The sequence below is a fragment of the Andrena cerasifolii genome, chromosome 7, assembly GCF_050908995.1.
Source record: "Andrena cerasifolii isolate SP2316 chromosome 7, iyAndCera1_principal, whole genome shotgun sequence".
NCBI classification, from domain to species: domain Eukaryota; kingdom Metazoa; phylum Arthropoda; class Insecta; order Hymenoptera; family Andrenidae; genus Andrena; species Andrena cerasifolii.
In genome coordinates this window covers 4,308,084-4,329,666 of record NC_135124.1, presented here as the reverse complement: position 1 = coordinate 4,329,666, position 21,583 = coordinate 4,308,084, and the positions used below count along the sequence as shown (strand labels likewise).

Sequence of the window (21,583 nt, the reverse complement as noted above, 5' to 3'; positions counted from 1 at the left end):
CTGTAGTATTTTGGAAAAACTTTTTTACCTTCCTATGCAGCCTTAAAACGATCAGTTCACGGGTACTCCGAATTTCAGAGTATAAAAAATAGAATTTATATTACTTATTATCCTGGTGATATATCCTCACATCATCAATAGGCATATAAAATAAATGTATGGATAAAGTACAACACAAAATAATGTATCGTATTTAAACTTTTATTTGTCAAGTCTCTTATAAATTTAAACCATTCTTCTGAGAAGTTCATTGATTTTATCTTCTCGGTTTCCAAAATCACCACCTTCAACATAGTGGTTAGTCTTCTTGCGCCATCCGCCATTAGGTGTGTTGAGCTAAGGGCAAAGATACGCAGAGAAAATTAATATTCTGAAAATCCAAATATATATTTAATTTAAAATGTTGGAGTTCGACTTGGGTATGCAACGATACATGCATACCATGAAGAGAAGCTCCTGTTACTTTGCGACATAGTAGGAGATTAATAGAATAATAAATATTTCTATCACCATGCCTACGTCGCGCTGAAGAATCTCGAGATTACTATACCTTAAACGGCCACAGGAAATTGCTTGCATATTTGAACTTCGATCCAACTGTGAATATTTCATGGATTAAATCTTCCGTGCAGATGATACCGGAGCGGCCTGTAGAAAAAAATTAGTCCACTTGTTATCGTAACAGTGATTTTGACGAGGAAGAGAATTAATTAATATAATTAATATAAGTGTACGAATCATTGCAAACTTGAACGCAAAATGTACGGACAGGTTTTTCAAGAATTCTATTGCTCTTTGACAACATGGAAGGGAGCAGCATTGTAATTAAACACAACCCCAATGGATTTGTCAACGTATCAACAAAATAATACATTTTCGGTAATTATTTAGAAGTTTTCCATCCTCACCGATTTCAATGATTTTTGGATATCTTATCAAGATCAAGATTCTGAACAACTTTTTCCTATACATGTTACCGACCTTCGTTTTCGAGATATTCACGAAAAACTTCTGTCCATTTATTCCGACGCAACGCATTCCTCTTTCCAACTTGTCCCGGGTATTAGTATTGGTTGGGGCTAGATTAGTGCGGGGGCACGTAAAGCATGATAGCGAACTGATGTGAGTTTAGAAATTTGAACCAGAAACTTGCGGATGCCCGTTAACACCCCGACTTATATTGATTAGTGCTCCCGCACTAATCTAGCCCCAACCAATACTAATACCCGGGACAAATTGGAAAGTGGAATGCGATGCGTCGGAATAAGTCAAAAGATGTTTTTCGCAAATATCTCGGAAACGAAGGTCGAGCGGCGGTAAACATGTATAGGTAAAAGTTGTTCAGGATCGTGTCCCCGACAACATGTCCAAAAATCATTGAAATCGGTGAGGATGGAAAGCTTCTAAATAATTACCCAATTTTCTGCCCATGACGATAACAGCAAAGAAAGAAATAATTAATACCAACCAAGTTTCTTTTCAATAACAGCATTGCTCGTGATAGGAATACGTTGCCTATTTATTTTGGCGAAGCCTCTTTTGTAGATCAGTTCGCGAACGGATTTAAGATTCGGATATCCCCATGTAATATAAGGTTCGACGATGCGGAGCATATTAATCGTTGCCTTGTTGAGTTTCACGAATATACCATTGTTGATCTGCTTCAAACGGAACAGCTGAAGTACTTTACGTACTTTCGGCGCAACTTGATTCACACTGAAATTACAAAATTCCATCATACATTTTCGACGAGTTTGAATTACGAGTTACAAATCACTCTCAGCAAGTTACACTCACCCTCGGATACGAATAACAAACGCGAGACGTGCATCTCCAGGGATGTAATAGTTCCCACGGTTCTTAGCTTGTCTCATTAATCTGATCTCATCCCTCTCTTTCGTTCTGTACTCTTTCACATATTTCTCTGCCCTCTTGAAGATTTCCTTCCTCTTCTTGTACCGATTTGCACGTTGCTGAAAATGAAAAGAAGTGACGTGAATAACAGTTTTTACGGGGAAATATAGAACGCTGGAAGAAATTGTGGCTGTACTTCCGAAAGGGACTGGTAGCCGATCGAGATGAAACTTAGTAGGTATTACGAGGGGTGTGGAAAGACCCCACACATAAAAGTTTAGCTTCGGCAATTAATGTGTTCAAAAGATACAAGGGTAATTGTGCATATATGGATACTTAACAATATTTCTGTTGACTTATACCGACACAACACATTCCACTTTTCAACTTGTTCCGGGTATTAGTATTGGTTGTGGCTAGATTAGTGGGGGAGGGGGGCGCCCTCACAAACGTCCAAAAAAATTTTCAAAAAAAAAAGTGAACAATAATTTTTTATTAATATTTCGGAAACTAATAAACACCCGAAACTACAATTTTAGATTTAGGGTCCACACCCCCTCCCCACCCCACCTTCCAATCGTCATCTCGATCGGCCAGCGGGCCCTTTCGGAATAATATCCGAAATTGTAAAAGATGATGAGAAATTACGAAAATTTAAGGGAAAGTACCTTAATGGATATTTGCAGGCGTGCAGCCTTAACCGCTTCACGGTTTTTCCTTCTTTTAAGTACCGACTCCGGTACTGCCGGCAGCTTCTTAGCCGGAGGGGCAGTTTCCTTCTGCCTAAATATTAGAAAAAAAGTATTATAAACGGTGTACTGTGTACGTATGATAACAGCGGACAAGTCGCATGGCACAGAGAATTTGGGTTAGGTTCGATCTCTCGGGAAATATAAAAACATAACAATTATCTTAAATAATAAGTATTTGAATTCTGCTCGAGATAAACCGAAAGTGAACGTTTTTATATGAAATTAATGTAGCTTTTAGTAATGAAATATTAATTGTATCATATCTCGTGTTAATCAGTGGTACAACTTGTCAGTACGGATGAATAATTTCTCATTTTTGTGGAAAATACAAAAACTACTACATATGTCTGGTAGAGGAATTAAAAAGTATTTATATTAATGTATTTTGAAAGTAATATAGGTACATTAGCAGAGGATGTTATTAGATTTCTTTCGGAGTCGAACAACACTTACTCGTCCGCCATTCTTCCGCTAGGTAAAGAAGTTGTCAACCTTCGATCACTTCAGAGCACTCGATGGTTTACTCTGAAGCTGGCGGATGGTCGTTTGATTTATCGTTGAGCGGCGGGAAATTTAAAATACATCCACACTATATTAGTAATATAATTCTCTCGAAGGTAAGATAAATTGAATGGTTGGATGCAATAAGGGAACTAGCGCTCGAAAATGGGGGAAATTATTGTCCAAACGCTAAGAAAGATTGGAAAATTAAGTGTTGTTAAACTGAATTTTAAAAAATATAGTGTTGTAAAGCTCGTCACGACACATAATTATTCTATTTGCAGTTTGTTTATCCAATCATTACTATTCGAGCTAAAAATTATAAACAAAGAATTTTTCAACGTCCGAAATCATTATTTCTTTAAACATAAATTGCGATAACTTGAGTAATAATTAACGGATCGTTATGAAACTGAAACCATAACTTCAAAAAACTCTAGCGAATCCGTAAAATGTATGGACAAAACCCTTATGTTAACAAATGTAATAATATTTAATAAAAAGCAATACTGGATATAACCCATGTTTCACACTGATTAATAAATCATTGTAGAAGATATGACAACGTGAGTGCTAAGACTGCTAAGCAGCGCATTATACGCGGCCATTCACTGTTGGTGGCGCACGAGATTTATATATATATCGTCATATCTTCTACAATTATTTATTAATCACTGTGTAAATTGGTGAAAATCTTCTATGTATATTAAGGAAAAACTTTGTCGCTGCAAGTTATATGTACCTCAGAATTGCCTCGATACTTTTTAACGGCGAACGTTGAAAAACATAGGTTATGTCTAGTATTACTTTTTAATTAAGTATTATTACATTTGTTACCATAAGGGTTTTGTGCATACATTCTACGGTTTCGCTAGAGTTTTCTGAAGTTATGTTTTAAGTTTCACAACGATCCGTTAATATTTACTCAAGTAATTGCGATTTATGTTTAAAAAAATAATGATTTTGGTCGATGAAAAATTTTTCGTTTATAATTTTTAGCTCGAATAGTAATGATTGAATAAACAAACTGTAAATAGAAAGAATGTGTGTCGTGACGAGCTTTACAACACTATATTTTTTAAAATTCAGTTTAACAACATTCAATTTTCCAATACTTCTTAGCGTTTGGCAATCATTTTTCCCATTTTCAAGCGCTAGTCCCCTTATTATCCGACCCTTCAATTGTAGTATCATGCGTTTAGTATCATTAGAACGAAGTACTTTGTTTAATTATTAACAAATGTTAATTCTTTAACTTACATTTTTCTTGCGAAATAATTAATGGGACATTTCACGATGGGATAATGAACTTGCGTAAGGATACATTAATATATAATTATAGATGTATTTTTCAATTTAAATTCACTTTTCAGAGATATGACTCGAATCCATATACATATACGGAGTGTCGACGAAGTCCCTAACTCGATTGAAGTATTCAAAAGAACTAGGATCACGTATGGGTAATATTGATTAATCTATCTGGAAGTCTGCAAAGAAGAAGATAATGTGTATCATAAAAGAAATGGAAAACCATCACATTTTCTTTTATATAATGCGTCGTTCACACTGTTACATTATTTACAATTGGTAGACGGAAGTGGCACTTAAACAGTTTGGAATTGGTCCAAGGGTTCGTTCTTTATTCCTTATCAGCCTTACTGACAGTCTAGGCAGCAATAGGCAATATTATTGGTCGCGCGTACATTCTTACCCTTTCGTCTATTTAGCAGAAGTTAACAATAAATCATCTTCGTAGAGGATCCGAAATAAAACGCAGATTAACACAACCATTGTGTTATTCGTGTTGATAAAACGTAATGCACGTGAACCAAAGATGAGTGTACCACATGTAAGACCGCTGTCAAAATTATCGTGGATAATAGTCAAACTTACATCAACAAGTACGAAAGTCATAGGAGTATAATTACAACTACTTGTCGGCAATAATCGACCACTAACATTCCTTAAATTGCAATACTGTATACACGTCGATCCACTTATTTATTCTAAAGCACAGCAAAGATTCTGATGTACGATCTTCTGATCCGATCAGCAGTTTGATGTTTAAATAGTTTGATGCAAAGTGACTGGAGCACGACACGATAATATGTCGTTACAAAGCAATGCAATAAACTGCAGTAAACGGAGCGTCGCAACATAATAAACGCGATAAAAATATAGCAAACGTACAATAATAAACAAGTTTCATGTAGTATGTGATAGCAATTTACGTAAAACACGATGACTCGAGTAGACGTCGAGTATATAATAATTCAAACTATCTATGCGGTGTTCGCCCCACATTATCTAGGCGGTAAATACCTAAACGGTTCTTGCTGTTTACATTTGACAGAGGTCTAAAGTTCCTTGGGAAGGTCGATGGATTTGGTCCACGTTTACACATATATCGCGCCGCGCCACCGTCGGTCTGTGTATTCCCATTCGATCGTGTATGGCGAGACTAGCGGAGCGTGGCACAAAATATACTTTTATTCGTTCATCGGCTAGAAAAAACATGGTGCTCATCGATGCCGCGCAAAACGACAGGTTTCATCGTCGTCCTCGTCGAATCGTCGGGCCTCTGGTTGGGGCGTTCGTTCCGGACGAACGGTGTTCATTAGTCGTAATTAAAACAAATCGGAGCAATAACAGCGCACATTGGCGCAGCAACAGTCCACGAGTCTGCACTTGCATTTCTTGCATTTCCCGGCGTTCTTTTCACATGAATTCTCACGCCTGCTTTGGATGCGGCGCGGGCGTCGTGGGCTCCGACCGGAAGCATGATAGGAGGAAACCAGTGTACATGGCGAATACGACGGTTATAGCGATCAGCATGTACATGTAGATGTTCAATTCCGGTTGGCGGTACCTATTCTTGCGTAACCATTCCAGCACCTCTTGTTCTTTATGCATGTCCCCTTTTAGCGAAAAAAAAGCCATTAGTTTTAAAGCTGATTAGGAATCAGAGCCCTGCAACGGGCGGGTACCTATGTCACGGGATAGGTCTGGGTTATGTGTTTCGGGAAGGCCCCGCCGTTAGCGCCGCGGGGTTGTTGAGCGCGGAGTTCGCCTTTGCGCTGAGGAGGGGGCAAGCGGATGTATCGCTAGTTTGCTCCCGCGTAAAGTCCTTCCCCTCGTGCGCGCGACTCCGCGCCCGAGGAAGACCACCGTGGAGTTTTAGTGGGTGCAAGCCCCACATAACCCCGTCCCTCCCCCGGGGGGCGGGGTATCCGTTAGGGATTTCTCCACGTCAAAAAAAAAGGTCCGTTATCCGTCATTCGATTCACCCGATTCGCCCATGCTCGCGGCGGATAAGTCGGGTCAGCGTTGATTTCTATCCAAGGATCGGTGGGCTTAAGCTACGCTGATGGAGGAGGAAACACCTGCAGGAGCGGTGGTTATGCGTGCATGAACTGCGCCTGCGTCAGACACGCACACATAACCACCGCTCCTGTAGGTGTTCCCCCTCCATCAGCGGTAGCTTAAGACCGCTGATCCCTGTTTCTATCCGCCCGAGGCGCCCGAGCCGCCCGAACGCCCAAGATTCCGAACGCCGAAGACGGTCGAAACGCCCGAAGCAGTCACCAGTCATGACGTCACCACACGTATTCAACTCGCTCTTGCCCACACTGTTACTCGCTCTCACCCGTGACTGGTGTCTGTTCGGGCGCCTCGAGTGGATAGAAAGCAACGATAACCCGACTCATCCGCCGCGGGTATGGGCGGTCGGATAAGCGACTCGGGAGCATCGGGTGGGTACGGGCGGGTTAGCCGCGGGTTGGGTTTGGGTTAGTGAAAGTTCGGGCCCAGGCGGTTCGGGGGCATTGAGATATAGTCGGGTGATGGGCGGATCAAACCCGCCCGTTCCAGGTCCACTCTGTTAGGAATATGTACCTCCTTAAGGGGACTAGGCGTTCAGAAACTCGATTTTTTGGTTACATTTCTCGAAAGTACCACCCTTCCCGAGTAAAATGCCGTTTGGCTTATGTTAAAATTCGCAAAATTAAGGATCTTACAGCCGAAAAGGTCGAGCGCGTCATGAACCGTTTCTGCGCGCACGCAGGTAGACTAATTCCTCTTTCGAAACGTTAAACGCGTTCTCGGAATCATATTTCCTCTTCGTTTTGAAGTGATTGCGAAAAAACGGATGTACAAATCGATTTGAATAAAAAATCACATATGTGAAACATGTCTAGATACGACCTGAACCTAAGGATAAGTCTGTGAAAACTCCTATTTTGACAAAAAAAAATAAAATAAAATGGCTCTTCTCCCTTGCAAAAAATCACATTTCTTTAAAATTTGCCGTTTTACAACCGCAATACTTATAAATTTTCTTTTTTTTCTTTTTTAATAGGTTCAGGGCAGAATGGGGGCCAGGGCAAAGTATCAATTTCAGAGTATAATTCACAATTCAATTTCTTACGGGCAGAATCACTGCAAAATTACAGCGGCTCCAGAAAAAAACACCTACATATCAGGCAACTGTAGCGCTGTCATACATATGTATATATTATTCAAATAATTTCTTTTTACTGTTTATAGTATTAACAAACATTACCCAAAAGTACTAGTCACAATTTGTATTCATCTCCTTGTAATTAATTCGCAGAAAGTACTTGATTTTCGAGCGATCCGACTGCCTAGTCCCCTTAAGTTAGCAAGTTAATATTTGAGATCGGAAAGTCTCACCTCGGTAGATACTTGGGAATCTCTTGCGGAAGTAGACGATGGCAGGAAGCTTGGTGACGCCCCATTTTCTGGCATATCTCGGGTCGCCCATTTTCACGAACGTGATATCTAAATTGTCCGTCTCTCCGTCGATGTCCTCCAATTTTTCGTTTACTACTTCGCTCTCCTTGCTGTCGTGTTCGTCTAAAAAGTGTGCAAGTAGTCGCCGTATTCCCAGGTCATTTATAGAAATTGCATTAAGAAGACGAGGGCCATTTAGGGTGTACTTACAAAAGAAGACGGCTAGGAATTCATTCTCGTCCAGCAGCTTGTCTAACATCTTCTTGTTCACCTCCTCAATTTCGTTTTTAATCTCGAAAACGTCCTGAGATGTGAGCCACTGGAGAATCTTATCCTCCTGGGTTAGGTCGCCGTCGTAGATCAGAGGCGTCTTTTTACGGAAATAGACGAGCGACGGGATATTTAGAATTCCGAACTTTTCAGCTGCCTCTGCACTAGCCACCTTTACGAAATCTATGCCGAATAAGTCCGCCTCACCGTCTATCTTCTCCAAAGCTTCCATGATCTCGTCGCATTCTGGGCAATCTTCGTCGTCTACGCCACGCGGCAATACAAATTTCAATCAGCTTCGTCAAATTTACATCTTAGAGATAATAATTTAACAGAACGTACAGAAGAAAACCGCCAGGAACGGAGATTCGTCGAGAAGTCTTTCCAACATCCTATCATTAACGGATTCAATTTCGTCTGCCAATTCCCTATTGTCGTCGTCGATCAACCACTCAAGAACCGACTCTTCGTTTTGCAAATCACCTGGTCAGATACGGCGAGCAACTTAGTAGACGTTCATTCGCATTATTAGAAACCGATAAATGCGAATAGGATACCTTCGAATAAAAGAGGATTGCCGTTCCTGAAGTAAACCAGGGCTGGGAATGTTTTGATCGAGTAACGTTTCGCCAGTTGGGGATCTTGAATTTTTACCAGGTGGATGCCGAACACGTCGCATTCGTCGTCGACCTTTTCCAATCCTTCCAAAATTTCGTCGCATATGTGACAATTCTGCTTGTCTGTGACATAAGAAAAGATTCCATTTTTTTTGTTCACGTACATTAAGACAAATATGATGAAATACGAAGTTACGACGTGCGCCTTACAGAAGTAAACGGCGAGATACTGAGTTTCTTCTACCGACGTTTCCAGCATCACTCTGGTTATCAATTCGATTCGATCCTCCGTTTTCTGGGTGATTAGCCACTGTAGAACTTCTTCTTCAACCGCTAATTCGCCTGCACAAAAAGGTGTGTAAAGCACTTCGTAGTAGAAAAGAACGTCGTACGGAACTAATGTAGTTGTGACGAACCTTCGAACACGTTAGGCACTTGATTCTCAAAGTATACTAACACAGGGAAGTCAGTGACGCCATAATCTTCTGCAACCTTGTAGTCCTAGGAAAATTGCGAAGAACCTGGTCACATTTTTGTTTCAGGTGCACAGTTCTTCAGGCGATTGATCATTCACACTTACCTGCGTCTTAATGAACGTGATACCGTGCCTGTCGCAGTCATCGTCGATGTTCTCCAGCTCCTCCAGTATCCCCATGCATTGCTCGCAGTCTTCGATATCTAATGAGAAACTATACTGTTATAAAATTCACGAATGTTCCGGAAAAGTCTCTACTCGAAAGACAGCAGTCTATTGCAGAGGGATAGCGGGGATATGATGCGGAACAGGCAGATGCGCTGAGTTCCACGGATGATGATCTACAAATGTGTTCTGTTGTCCTATCTAAGGGGACTAATTCTATCGACAGATGAGATAATTATACAGATCGTGTGAAGAAACTTGCTGTTTCGGTTCATGAACGTACACTACAACTATGCAAACGTGGACGAAACAAACAAGACTGGCATGCTGATCAGCAGGATCTCTAGGGCACTATGGTTCTGCTGCTTGGCTTTACGGTTCTCTCCATACATGCTGTTTAATCGTGCAGTTACACCTGTGTAAAAGTGTAATGTTGTGTAACATATTCGAGAAAAATAACGGTACAGCAAATCCTCGTTATGAGCCCGTCGAACCGGTCTGGCGACGGGCTCGTAGCGCGTTGCGGACACTATTCCGCGCGGCCAATGGCGCTCGTTCCTGGGTTCCCCCACTCTCGTCCGAAGGACTCCAAGAAATGGTGGGGGTAGCCGGCGGGCTTTAAACGCGTGGTAGAAACGGGCTCATAACAAGGAGTAACTGTATTTGGATTTTGGGCTCGGCCTGGAAAAAACAGTTCTCAGAAAAATCATCTGTGTTTAAAAATCAATCGGAGAGGTAGTCAATAGATCTTCCATTGCGACAGGAGTCTGGCAAAATTAGACCTCTTGACCTCTGTAACGGTGTTAACAAATAAAAATAGTACGGACCTCTCGATAAAAGTGTCTATGTATAAATATCATTTTTAATACTGAGCACATGTTGCGTCTAAATATGTGTACAGAAAAAAAGTGTTAAAAATCAGACGTGTAGATGTAAAAAGGAACAAAAGTATCTGCAAAATATCGGAAAAAATGTCCACGTTGGTGGGGTATGTCGCATAGTACGGGTATGCGTGTGAGTGTGGCTCGTGTTCTGTGTTTGCACACGGAGATGAATTCTGGACAAACTATCTGGAACATATTCTAAAGTATCGGCAACGAAAAACCGGGTCGGCAAATCAATCTCTTTGTGTGTTCACGTGTACCATCGACTCCCTCGGTTGTCTCGTGGTCGACGTTCCTGCGCTCCTTGTGGCGGGTCTGCTTGCGTTGGTATTTTGCCTGACACAAGTCACAAAGCGTTCTGTTCCCTGCGGCATTAGCAGACAACGTGTACAGCCTCGACAATATACACGAGATCATCAGAATAAGAGGGAGGCCAATAGCAACGATTGTGAAGGAACGTAATACGCAACGAAAAGGAACACAGCGACGGACAACGAGAAGAGATATCTGGTTAATCATCACGACGACACATTAAGCCCGACAAATAAGCACAGTGGCAGACAGAACGACGCACCGCCGGATATGTACACACGGCTTAGTTTCGAGAGTTCGCGTACTCATTGCTTCAGCTCGACACCGTTGCTTCCAGAGCAGGAATTAATATACGCAAACGAGTTGCTGGCTGCGGTCAGCAGTTAATCTTTTCAGCGGTTGGAGAAAAGTGGGCGATAGACGGAAGGGGTAGCGTGAAAGGATTACTGAGGGAAGGAAAGAGGACAATCTGCTCCATATTTTTAAACGCGCGCAATGCTGCGATATAGCAGCTGATATTTATATAATTATAAAAAAGAATCGATGAAAACTGAGATCGTAGACTGCTTTCAAATAAGGGTGTTTAACTTCACCAGAAACCAATTGGTCGATAATCGACGAAAGAAAGTGATATTAACTTTTGATAATCGAACTTATACGAGCGCAATGAGCAAGAGGGGTGGAATGGAGCGCGGAGTGTAAATAAATGTAAAAGATATTAAAGGAATGGAAATAATTATAATGCCACGCAACAGGCTAGTGATACATTCCTGCTTGGCAGTTGGCCGCGGCTGAAGGACTGTCAGACTTACAGAAGTACACCGCCAAAGAGTCTGATTCCCTTATCAGATTCAGGAGCTCCTCTCCCTCTAAATCTTCGATTACCTCCCCGGAAGGATCTTTCTGTGTCATCAACCACTGTAGAATTTGTTCCTCGTCGTAAAGATCGCCTTTGATCAACAGTACAAGAGTCCAATTAGAATTAGAACGGAGTATCGTGTGCTGGGGGTCGTATCGAATTGATTTAGCCGCTTTGGTACCTGCGTAAATGACTGGGTCCTTCGACGACATCTTAAAGAACAAAATCGCGGGCAACGCGAAGACACCGTACTGCTTGGACAATTGCTTGTCGTCGATTTTCACGAACTTTATCCCCGCTCCGTCGGCCTCGTCGTCTATGTGCTCAATTTCTGCTAGCACCCTGCCACATTGTTTGCAGTCGCTGCTGTCTAAACACACACGCGCCATCGCGTTCGACACGCTCCAAAATCTCATTTTGTATTTTATAAATTAATATAAGATAACATATTTATTGTAACGTTCCTTCTACGTGTTTTCTCGTAGTAGAAACGAAAAGCTCCTTGAAATTTTCGGAGGCTGATGATATGAACCCTAGCATGGGGGCTGCAAGGTTCATTTGGGCCCGTCTTATATTTTATACGTTAGAAACTTTAAGGAGTGATTCTATGTGACAAAATGAGATGAAAATCAAGAGTGACGAAATTGCGTTTAAGGCTTCATTTCCGAGTTATTAATTGTTGAAAATACGGGTAAAGGCGTCTGACGCGAGGGCAGTGCCGTAGTAACCTAGAGAGGTACCTAGTCGAAGTGATGGCAATCGATGCAACGCGTCAAGTGTGTCTTTCTACGTGGGTACGGCACTCTCCTCGCCGTGCCTCGTGCCAGCAGTAGTTTAAGTCCCTCGCGTCAGACTGTTTTTACGCGTATTTTCAACAATGAAATAACTCGGAAACGAAGCCTCAAACACAATTTTGTTATTCCTGATTTTTGTCTTATTTTGGTTTATATGACCACCCCTTACAGTTTCTGACACCTGTTGCTGAACACCTTGTATATTAAGCTATTTATGTAATTTATTTTTAGTATCAGTTCTTTAGACAATAAAGATTTCAGATGATAAACAAAATTTAATATAATAGCTTATCCTAGGCTGTATATGAGGGACATTATGGTATCATCAAAATGGACCGTGAACCCCTCATGCAGTCGACTGGCATCCGCTGTCTAACGAGGGTAGGTCGTGATCGGGATGAACGATTCTTTAACGAAACTGGGCAGAAAATGTTTGAGCCGATGTGTATAAACAAATTCCAGAATATTTGCCGCGGATAGCTAGCCATTTTTATAAAAAATAATGGCTTTGGACATTAAAATTATGAAGTTGTCGGATTGACTTTGTTCTTTTTTTACATAGTAGATCTTGATGAAAGAAATATAAAAGTCTTACGCGTTATTGCCATAGGGGGAATAATTTAACCAGAAAATGCAGCTTTTTGTCGTAGTATAGTCACTAGGGTGGTTCTTTTTTACTCTTGGTAAAATTTTCTTTCAAGATTTTCTTCGCGACACCCCCCAGAATAGTCCGAGAAACTGAAAAAAATGTATTTTTTCAAATTTTGAAAGTTTAAATCCTTCTTGAACACTCTTTATTTATGAAGGCGAAAAAATTGTAATTTTTATTTTCGAGGACTATTTTTTAAATATTTAAGGGTGGGGCATATACCGAGATATGCCAAAAAGATATTTTTTTTCCATATTTTCAGTGTTTGATATGTCATGAATGTTTCCTGAAAATTTGAGACCTACATTCGCAAAAATATCGAAAATTTGCACATCGGCCCCAACATTTTCTACCCCGTTTCGTTAAAAAATCGCCCGTCCTGATCACGACCCCCCCTCGTAAGGATTAAACTAGGCCTGTCCAACTTTTGCTCTTGCCCTCGAAGAGAAGCCGCGGGTGGTTGCGAGCGAAGGCAAGAGCGACGGCAAGCGCGGCCAGAGTTACGAGCGATGGGGCCGCAGTGATGGAGGGGGAAACACCTACAGGAGCGGTGGTAATGTGTGCGTGACTGACGCAGGCGCAGTTCATGCACACATAACCACCACTCCTGTGGGTGCTTCCCCCTCCATTCACTGCGGCCCCATCGCTCCTAACTTTGAGCGCGGCAGCCGTAAAAGAGTGGGGATAGTGGCGTTCACAGATTCCCCCACCAAGAAGACATTTCGCTCTTGGGCCTAGCTCGGTGCCTCCGAGAGCGACGAAGCAAACCTCGGACAGGCCTGGATTAAAAAAATCATTTAGAACAGGAGTGTCGAACTTCCCCCCTCCGAGAGCCGCACGAGTCGGGCCCCGGGTCAGCCGGTTCCCCCACTTATTTTTCTCCAGGCGTTGCACGAGACCCAGCAGGGAAAGCGAGCGGTACCCGGAGGAGAAATTCATCGCAGTAAAGTAGGTGTGGAGGGGGCCGTTCTCCTACGGCTCTACGGAGCAGGCGAAGGGGAGAAGGAGCCACTGCGGCTCGCGAGCCGCTTGTTCGACACCCCTGGTTTAGAATACTGCGATTTTTTAATTATTCATAATCGGAGTTCCTGCAGTTAATACTATTCAAGAGATTCGAATGTATGTGAGTTATGTTCTTCTGGAAAAGGTTAGCGGTCATTTGCCTATAGCGTGGTTTGGGGTCCAAGCTTAAGAGGCATAAGGTAGTTTTTTTTTATCAAAACTTTAAATCTCGAATAATAAATTACATTTCCTGATTACCATCTACCTGACTTGCCTCTTGGCCCTACAGACTCTCGATGTTCAACCACTTCATTAAACAGTTAGAAGTAAGTTGCCCTAATCAGCAATGAAAATTCAGCCCCTAGTCAGCTGGTCAGTTAAAAATTCTGGAGTTTCAGTACGTTGTTGGCGACAGGCCCAAAACATTTTCCAAGATAACAGAATCTGCGTCTTAATGTGTGAAAGAATATTAATTGAACAAGAACTCTAATTATTCAAAATGCGATTAGGGTTCATATATTTGGTCTTGTTCAAAGTCCTACTTCGATCAGATCCGATACTCACAGAAGAATACAGCCAGATAATCTGTCGTCTGTCGTATCTTGTGGAACATTTTTTTATTGATTCGTTCAATGTGATCTGTGAGCTCCATGTTCTCGGGATTGGTCAGCCAATCAAGGATTTCCTCTTCGTCGTCTATGTCTCCGTCGTAGTTGATGTTCTTGCCCTTACGGAAGTACGTAATGCCCGGCGGATTACGGAAGCCATACTTCTTCGCCATTAGCCGATCTTTCATCCTGACGATCTTTATGCCGTACTCAGCAGCCTCATCGTCGATCAACTCGACGTGCCTGAGTACCCTAGGGCTCTCTGGATCTTCCTCCTTGTCTACGAAAGTCAGATTTCTCTTTTCGCTTCGAAGCAACGCGCTCATACATAATCCCTTAACTGTCGAGTCTTTTACTTAACATTCCGATAGTAAAAATCACTGACAAATGTCAACCACGGACTTCAAATACAGTAGCAAAATATTACTCGGCCATTTAAGGGATACCATTAATTCCGCAATGCGGCTACAGACAAGTTTACGTGGCACGCGATTAAGTAACGATAGAACTTTATCACGATTGACTTGGACCAATTTTTAATATCATTGATCATGGAACAGACTCTACTTACCCCCCAGTAATTAAATTCGAAATAGAGAAGCTGGTAAAATATCGCGCTACGAATCGTGACATTTAGGTACTACGAAAAGGTTCGCGACCTTCGCGTCATGTCTCTATGAAGAAAATGAATGATATCTTACAGAAAATAACAGCCAAGAATTCTTTCGTCTCGATATACTTAGTGAGGGTGTCACGATCGATCTCTTCGATGCTCTCGTCCGTTTTCTGCTTCACCATCCAATCGAGTACTTCGCTTTCGTCGAGCAGATTACCTGAGTTATAAGTACGCTCGAATGTATATTGATTTTGCTCAAACCTTTCCTACCTCATGAAGCATCGTTATGTAAAAGTTCATTAGAAATAAATGCTAACGAAGATCATTGTTTCAGGTTTTCGTTAGCATTGCTTATTAAATAAGATTCATTCGCAAATGATCTGGAATGGCTATACGTTTCGTTCTGAACATTGAATAAACCTCGGAGATTTCTGGATCCTGAAGGAGACTTACCCTGCTGCAACGGGGTGCATCGCGCAGTAATCCAAGCAAGAAGTCGCAAAAGAAGTGTCTGAACTATCTATAAACTGTCACTTGCCTGTTTATAGATAAATCATAGGTCACTTACGCCGTCGTATAGACCAGAGAAATCATACCACTACCGCAAACTTCGAAGACCGACTTTGGGAAGCGTCTCCCATCTTTTCTACGCAAACAGCAGCGTTGTAAGTTGCTGAGAATTATACTCCGAGCACGACTGTGCGATTCGAGTGTCGTGAAAAGTGTTCTTCAAGTGCAAGCAACGTTTCGCAGCAAAATGCTAAAGTAGATTTTTTAATAAACGTCCAATTAGCTTGATTCGGGATTTACTAAGAGTGCAACTGAAGTATGAAGAGAATGAAGCATTATTTTTTTATTAGTGGACCAGTATTGTTGGGGACATGATCTCTGTCGTCGAGCTCTGCGTATGTTTGGAGAAATTACAGGCGATACGAGGGAACTCGACATCTACCATTAGCAGAAACGGGCGAAGCAAGTACAAAAGGATACTAATTGATACTAGGAAACATATTTATTATCGAGTTTATTATCGTACATGTTGCTCTTATGCGATTAACGAGGATGCCGTACGGCGGCTTATGTCGGCAAAGTGCGCAAACGTTTACGATCAATAATAAAATCATGCCGGATAATCCAGATCACAGACACAGCGCGATAATTAAGTCCGTCTTGTTACTTAACAAACTGGCTCGCGAGATTGTCAGTATGCTCTTCGAAAATCTCTGCGAAATGTCCCTGCACACAGGCATCTAAGGTCTAGGTCTTATTCCTAGGTGTCGCTAGCAACGTGACGTTTTTATTCGTTACTGTCAGTTAATTACCGCGCCTAAATCTTGGTGATCATGACAGGAGTACAGTGCCAGCGGCAAGTTGCCCTGCACCTACGTAGTTCGTACAGATTATCGGCATTCAGTGGTGAAACAGTATGTATAACGAGTACAGAAACCAACAAATAAAGTATTCGTATAAATAAATAAATAAATAAATAGGTGAGCGTTTCTGATTTCTTTCCCCTTCGTCGGGCCCGCGTAGACCGGGGGGGCCGTCTCGAAAGAAATAAGAAAAACAAGAGTTCTCGATTGTTTCGTTTTCAATGCTGGCGCGTGAGGCCCAGTAAGCGTTAAAGCGATTAGTGATAGCTAGCGTGATAAGAAACGCACGTGTTCCTCGACGTATTACTGTTGAGGAATTGAGGGTATGTTTATATCGTTGCCACGATGAAAGTAGCAGTAGGAGAGAGCACAGCACCGTGTATCGACATGGACATATGTTTCGTGCTGTGCTCTGTAGGAGATTAATTACTCCGTATACAAACGAGGGTGTTGTGCTGCATAATCTATGGAGTAGAAATTGAATCTTTTTCTATTCTATGTCTCTTACACGGGGCATGGGCGGTTAGATTCTTCGCAAAGCACACAGTCTGAAATCAAGCAAAAGTTAGGCCTGACCTCGAATTATTCGGACAGAAGTAAGAAACATAATCATTTATTCCAATCAATCACGATCATCGCGATCGCCACGCGGCTACAAGCCTACTTTGCTCGTGTTGAACTCGACATAAACATACTCTGAGAGATCTGCAGATCGGCTAAGGAATTATAGGCAAGAACCCATTTGCTTTAACCCTGGAATCTCACTTAACGGGTGACACAGGTGCCTGACGTTCTAAAGCGGGCCACGGGATTGCACAACACCGCAAGGTTCACCCGCTACGTCCCCTGTAGGATAGAAGAGCTACCGTTGCGCTCCAGGGTTAAGGCTGCCAGTTGAAAGTAATGAACTCTTCGAAAGTGTCCGTCGCCACAACCTATACCGCGAAATCTAGGTAGATCACTACAGAACGTTCGGTAACAGCTACGTCATCCTCTTATTGCCAGCAAGCAAAGTCCTCCCGGAAAGTTCCACGCCTATAGGTGGGTATGTACGTCTCCCGGGCGCGTTACCGATGAAATGCAATGGAACGGCGGTATCTTGTCGTCACGACGTTAACAACAAAAGGTTAACGGTGCACAAAATAAATGGATGAACGGCTTTCGGTCGCCGAGCGACCGCATTCTTAGATTCACACAGAAATGCATGTGAACTGATTATATTTTAAGCTAACTGGCGGCTAGTGGACAAATCAGACGTCGACGCGATGCCTCGCGGAAATAGGAGACTCTTCTGAGTCAGTTGCGCAGGACATTCGAACGTGACACGCGATAATAATGCTGTACGAATTCGCAGGTCCGCTTAGTTTACGTTTTACAAAAGAACTCTGAGGAGGATTCGGCAACTACTTCACATGACATTATTTGGAGCGTGTTTAACGAAAAAAAAAGAACAAACAGAACTTCGTATAATAGATGCGGTAAGGTGAAATGATAGGGGAGCGGGGCGCCTCCCCGTCTTCGCGAGATTAGATTCGGTGACGGTGAACGTGGAGGAGAAAGATGATTATGCGTCGATGATGATGATGCTTCGATATCGACTACGATGAATGACGATGATACAATGAGCTCAGGAACATAATCATTCGACGAACGAAGCTTTTCCTTCAGTTCTTTTCTTCTTCGGTTTATCAGTCGGTTGGTTCCGCCTTGACATATAGCTTTCGTTCTTCTCGATTTCGATTCATCAGTTTCTCTATTCTTCCATTTCGTCCTTCACCTCCAGCTCATGTGGCTTCTGCTCAATTAGACTTTCATGATGTACGGAAGCCCGGCCACAACTGCAACAGGCCACAACCCCGACCCAATTCTCAGTGAGAGATAGAAAAACTGGATCTTCACAATCCTTTCTCATCGCGGCTTTTTTTTTTTTACATCGTTAGTTACGCTCTTGACTTGCACGGTACTTTCTCCCCTTTCTTCTGAGCGGGCGGTACAGTGCGGTGAATCGCGCCGTGCAACGTTTAATTATTAACGGATTCGATCGACGATTACAAGGTTCTTGGATAGATACACACATTGTAGTAGGGATTAGGAGGGGGAGTTGGTAGATTTTCTGACGGAGCTATAAAATTTTTCGACCTTGAATGCGCGCAGAGTCTCGAGGACACGAATAAAAGTTTTTGCAAATGAGGACATTTTTTGGGTTCCATTTCTGCAGGACGTTGAAAACGACGCAAGTGTCTCTGAGTAGAAAGATATTCGACTTTAGTTACTTCAGTAGGAACGATTAGCTTTGATTATAGCCCCGTCAAGTAGTTTAATAGTTACGTATTTCCGGCGCGAACGCTCGATCACATTTACAAAGCTCGATCGAGCATGTTATAAGCTAGAGTCTCGCGAAACAGTTATCCGGACGATTCCGAGGAATCCGAGGACCCAGCCACCGGTTTCCATAGCACGTGTCTCGGATCGTCTTGCTCATCCAGAACTTGCGGCTTGTGATTCTCTTCATGGACCGCGCGACACACCTGTATTCGAGATACGAAGACGGTTTTACGAAGCCGGCCGAATTTTCTCATTCATCTGTTCTCCAGCCCCTCTTGAGATCGGCTGTTATTGGCTTTACGACTAACCTTCTATATCTTCCCTAGAATGCTGATTAAATCACTGCCCACCGTTCCGCGCGATCACACTGCCCTCTACATCGATCTCTCGCAATCAGCATCGTGGCGCATCTTTTCTCAAGATTTTCTAACACTAGAGAGAAGCAGATCGATCCCATATACCGATGATACTTTCCGCATCCCAGAATGGTAAGAAAACATCCCTCCGACAGTTCAAGCCCTCTCTCGACAACCGAGGGGGTGGTTTACCTCCGGTTTGATCCTCCGCTGGGCTGAGCGATCGGTCGCGCATCGTTGTCCGTGTTGCGCATGGGCAGTGATTTAACTCCGCAATTACCACAGCCAGTTGAGATATTTACCGCTTCCAAAGAATCCCCTCTTAGCCTTCTGGTCGCTGCCGGTTTTGCTAACGCTCGATGACACCGTCGCGGTCTTTCTGCTGTCCTTTGCCGTGAGCTTGTTTATCGGCTTCAGGGCTGCCAGTCCCAGCTTGTCCGACTTCGCAGAGCCATAGACTTTGCCCTTGTCCTTGATCGGCGGACTGAGTTTCGTGGCCTTGGCGACCTTGGTGCCGTGGGCGACCTTGGCAGGACAGCACTGGTAGGGCTCATAGGAGGGAATCTTGGGTTTCGCGCTTTTACCTCCCATGCCGATGTAGAAACAGCCGTCGCCTGCAGTAAGCAAATATACAACGAGTCAGATACAGAGAGATTCAGATAAAGAGAAAGAGAGAGAATTGGCTAGCCTACGGCTGATTTATTCATCTCATCACGAGTCAATGGAAGTGAGGGTGGTTCGAAGTGAAGTCAGAAAAGATAGAAAGAGAGACAGAAGAGATATAGTTGAGAGGAGAACGGGTGGAAATAGAGAAACAGAGAGAGAGAAGAGTTTAAAAGTGACAGAAGAGAAAGAAAAAAAACAGTGAGAGACAGGCAGAGAGAAAAAGAGAAACACAGAATTGAAAGAGATAGAGAGAGAGAGAAAGAGAGAGATAGAGATAAAATAGATTGACTCGTGAGAGTTTGACGTTACTTGTGCAGAGAGAATGTTTCACTCCAACCCCAATTGCGCAGCAAAAGCCAAACGTGCATGTTTTTAACAGACGAGAATATCTCACGGCGAGTCGACGACTCTTTTACGCCAGGCATTTTAGCGCGGACCAGCCTCCGCTGAAACCTTTATCGTATCCCGTTGAAAGTAGAGGCGAAATCATTGTTACGACGCGAAGTAGAGATTACCTTAACCATAGATAATTACCTTCTCTTGATTCTAGTTAATCGATATTAAACACGGCAAGAGTTTATAGTAGAATTATGCGAGTCGCAACTTCCTGATACGTTACACCGCGCCAGCGGTCGCGAGAACATTCCGAACGAATCCCTCCCGTTACGTGCCCGCCGCTTTTATCTTTCTTTTTTTTTTTTCAAGCGGAGGCTAGTCCGATTCTCTTCGACTCGGAACTCGCTGCAGACGACAGCTGTCAACTACAACAGGAACCATCGGCTCGCTTTGGAGAAAACGTTGTTATTATTTGGGCAAAAGTGCGGTCGAAACCTGCTGGAGCTACGTACCATCGCGTTTGCAGTATCGTCATTTCGTGGAAATCGAACGGACGCGAGACGAGTGCGACGAGTTTACTTACCTCCGTGTCAAAGAAAGAGAAGAAAAAAAGAAGAGAAGGCTCAACTACCAGCAACGAGAACTCGGTAGCCGTATAGATAAACGTTCACGTATTATACGAAACGGAGACAACGAACTGCATTCCTGGAATGTGACGAGTTGGTCACGTAGCTCCACCGGGGAGGGGGTATCACTAGGCTGGCATGCAAACTGTGAGAACGGGGCAAATACAAGAGAAGAGGGGTCGACGATAAGTGGAGAAGGAGCCAGGCTGGATGTGTTGCACATTGTGAGTCGGGGAAAGAAGAAAAAGAAATTAATTGTCATGCAGGTGCGCCCTACGGCCTCCAACTCGACCGAGATCGGTGAATGGGCGGCTACGTTTCATTTGGATAACTTATTACAATCAATCCGAATCGTTCTACTGGTATACACATTTCTACGCTTGTTTCTGCGGGGATGTCATTGTGGTATTATTGCTTTGTTTTCTCGTTCTTGCGCAACATAAAGCCCGTCACACTTCGATCTCTCACGTGAACTCCTCTTCGGTCTCCTGGGGTTGACATCCGACCTTTACCTTTGTCCAGGATTTTCTTCAGTGATTTGTTCAAATTCTTATGTTTCTTTCGGGTCCCATCATCATCATCATCGTCGTCGTCATCGTCATCATCGTCGTCATCGTCGTCATCGTCGTCATCATCATCATCATCATCATCATCATCATTATCATCATCATCATCATCATCATCACTACCACTATCATCATCGTCATCATCATCATCATCATCGTCATCATCATCATCATTATCATCGTCATCATCATCGTCATCCTCCTCATCATCATCATCATCAT

The 21,583-nt window shown here is 42.9% G+C and overlaps 3 protein-coding genes and 1 long non-coding RNA gene across 9 annotated transcripts in view; 1 reads left to right on the top strand and 3 right to left on the bottom strand.

Moving 5' to 3' along the window:
- Positions 1 to 185: 185 nt before the first annotated feature.
- Positions 186 to 3,205, bottom strand: Rpl7 (ribosomal protein L7). Its single transcript, XM_076817134.1, has 6 exons — positions 3,060 to 3,205; positions 2,523 to 2,637; positions 1,798 to 1,973; positions 1,469 to 1,716; positions 551 to 648; positions 186 to 336 (listed from the first exon to the last, which is right to left on the bottom strand). Exons 1-6 carry the CDS (start codon positions 3,068 to 3,070, stop codon positions 226 to 228), a joined length of 759 nt encoding a protein of 252 aa, XP_076673249.1. The 5' UTR covers positions 3,071 to 3,205; the 3' UTR covers positions 186 to 225.
- A 698-nt stretch (positions 3,206 to 3,903) lies between these two features.
- Positions 3,904 to 4,908, top strand: LOC143371705 (uncharacterized). Its single transcript, XR_013086107.1, has 2 exons — positions 3,904 to 4,421; positions 4,481 to 4,908. It is a non-coding gene; the product is annotated as an uncharacterized LOC143371705 (long non-coding RNA).
- Positions 4,618 to 21,583, bottom strand: part of Hlk (hulk) — a 50,461-nt gene continuing 33,495 nt past the window's right edge. For 2 of the 5 annotated variants that reach the window (XM_076816972.1, XM_076816973.1), the window contains 13 exons: positions 15,199 to 15,330; positions 14,454 to 14,777; positions 11,626 to 11,814; positions 11,398 to 11,535; positions 10,534 to 10,638; positions 9,330 to 9,427; positions 9,166 to 9,250; positions 8,960 to 9,091; positions 8,690 to 8,872; positions 8,475 to 8,615; positions 8,073 to 8,396; positions 7,803 to 7,985; positions 4,618 to 6,028 (listed from right to left, as the gene is read on the bottom strand). In XM_076816972.1, the coding sequence (XP_076673087.1) occupies positions 5,841 to 6,028; positions 7,803 to 7,985; positions 8,073 to 8,396; positions 8,475 to 8,615; positions 8,690 to 8,872; positions 8,960 to 9,091; positions 9,166 to 9,250; positions 9,330 to 9,427; positions 10,534 to 10,638; positions 11,398 to 11,535; positions 11,626 to 11,814; positions 14,454 to 14,777; positions 15,199 to 15,330 (2,222 nt within the window). In that variant the 3' untranslated portion in view covers positions 4,618 to 5,840. Of the gene's footprint in view, positions 6,029 to 7,802; positions 7,986 to 8,072; positions 8,397 to 8,474; positions 8,616 to 8,689; positions 9,092 to 9,165; positions 9,251 to 9,329; positions 9,430 to 10,533; positions 10,639 to 11,357; positions 11,536 to 11,625; positions 11,815 to 14,453; positions 14,778 to 15,198; positions 15,331 to 21,583 lie in introns of all 5 variants that reach the window. The other 3 variants (XM_076816976.1, XM_076816977.1, XM_076816975.1) reach the window with 3 other exon arrangements.
- On the bottom strand, positions 16,111 to 20,796 carry LOC143371688 (uncharacterized). 2 transcript variants are annotated; one of them, XM_076817163.1, is made up of 4 exons: positions 20,368 to 20,796; positions 20,143 to 20,279; positions 19,470 to 19,781; positions 16,111 to 18,324 (listed from the first exon to the last, which is right to left on the bottom strand). In XM_076817163.1, the coding sequence occupies exons 3-4, from the start codon at positions 19,756 to 19,758 to the stop codon at positions 18,290 to 18,292; spliced, it is 324 nt and encodes a 107-aa protein (XP_076673278.1). In that variant the 5' UTR covers positions 19,759 to 19,781; positions 20,143 to 20,279; positions 20,368 to 20,796; the 3' UTR covers positions 16,111 to 18,289. The 2 variants fall into 2 exon arrangements, with proteins under 2 accessions (XP_076673278.1, XP_076673277.1); XM_076817162.1 differs by having other exon boundaries at positions 20,143 to 20,796.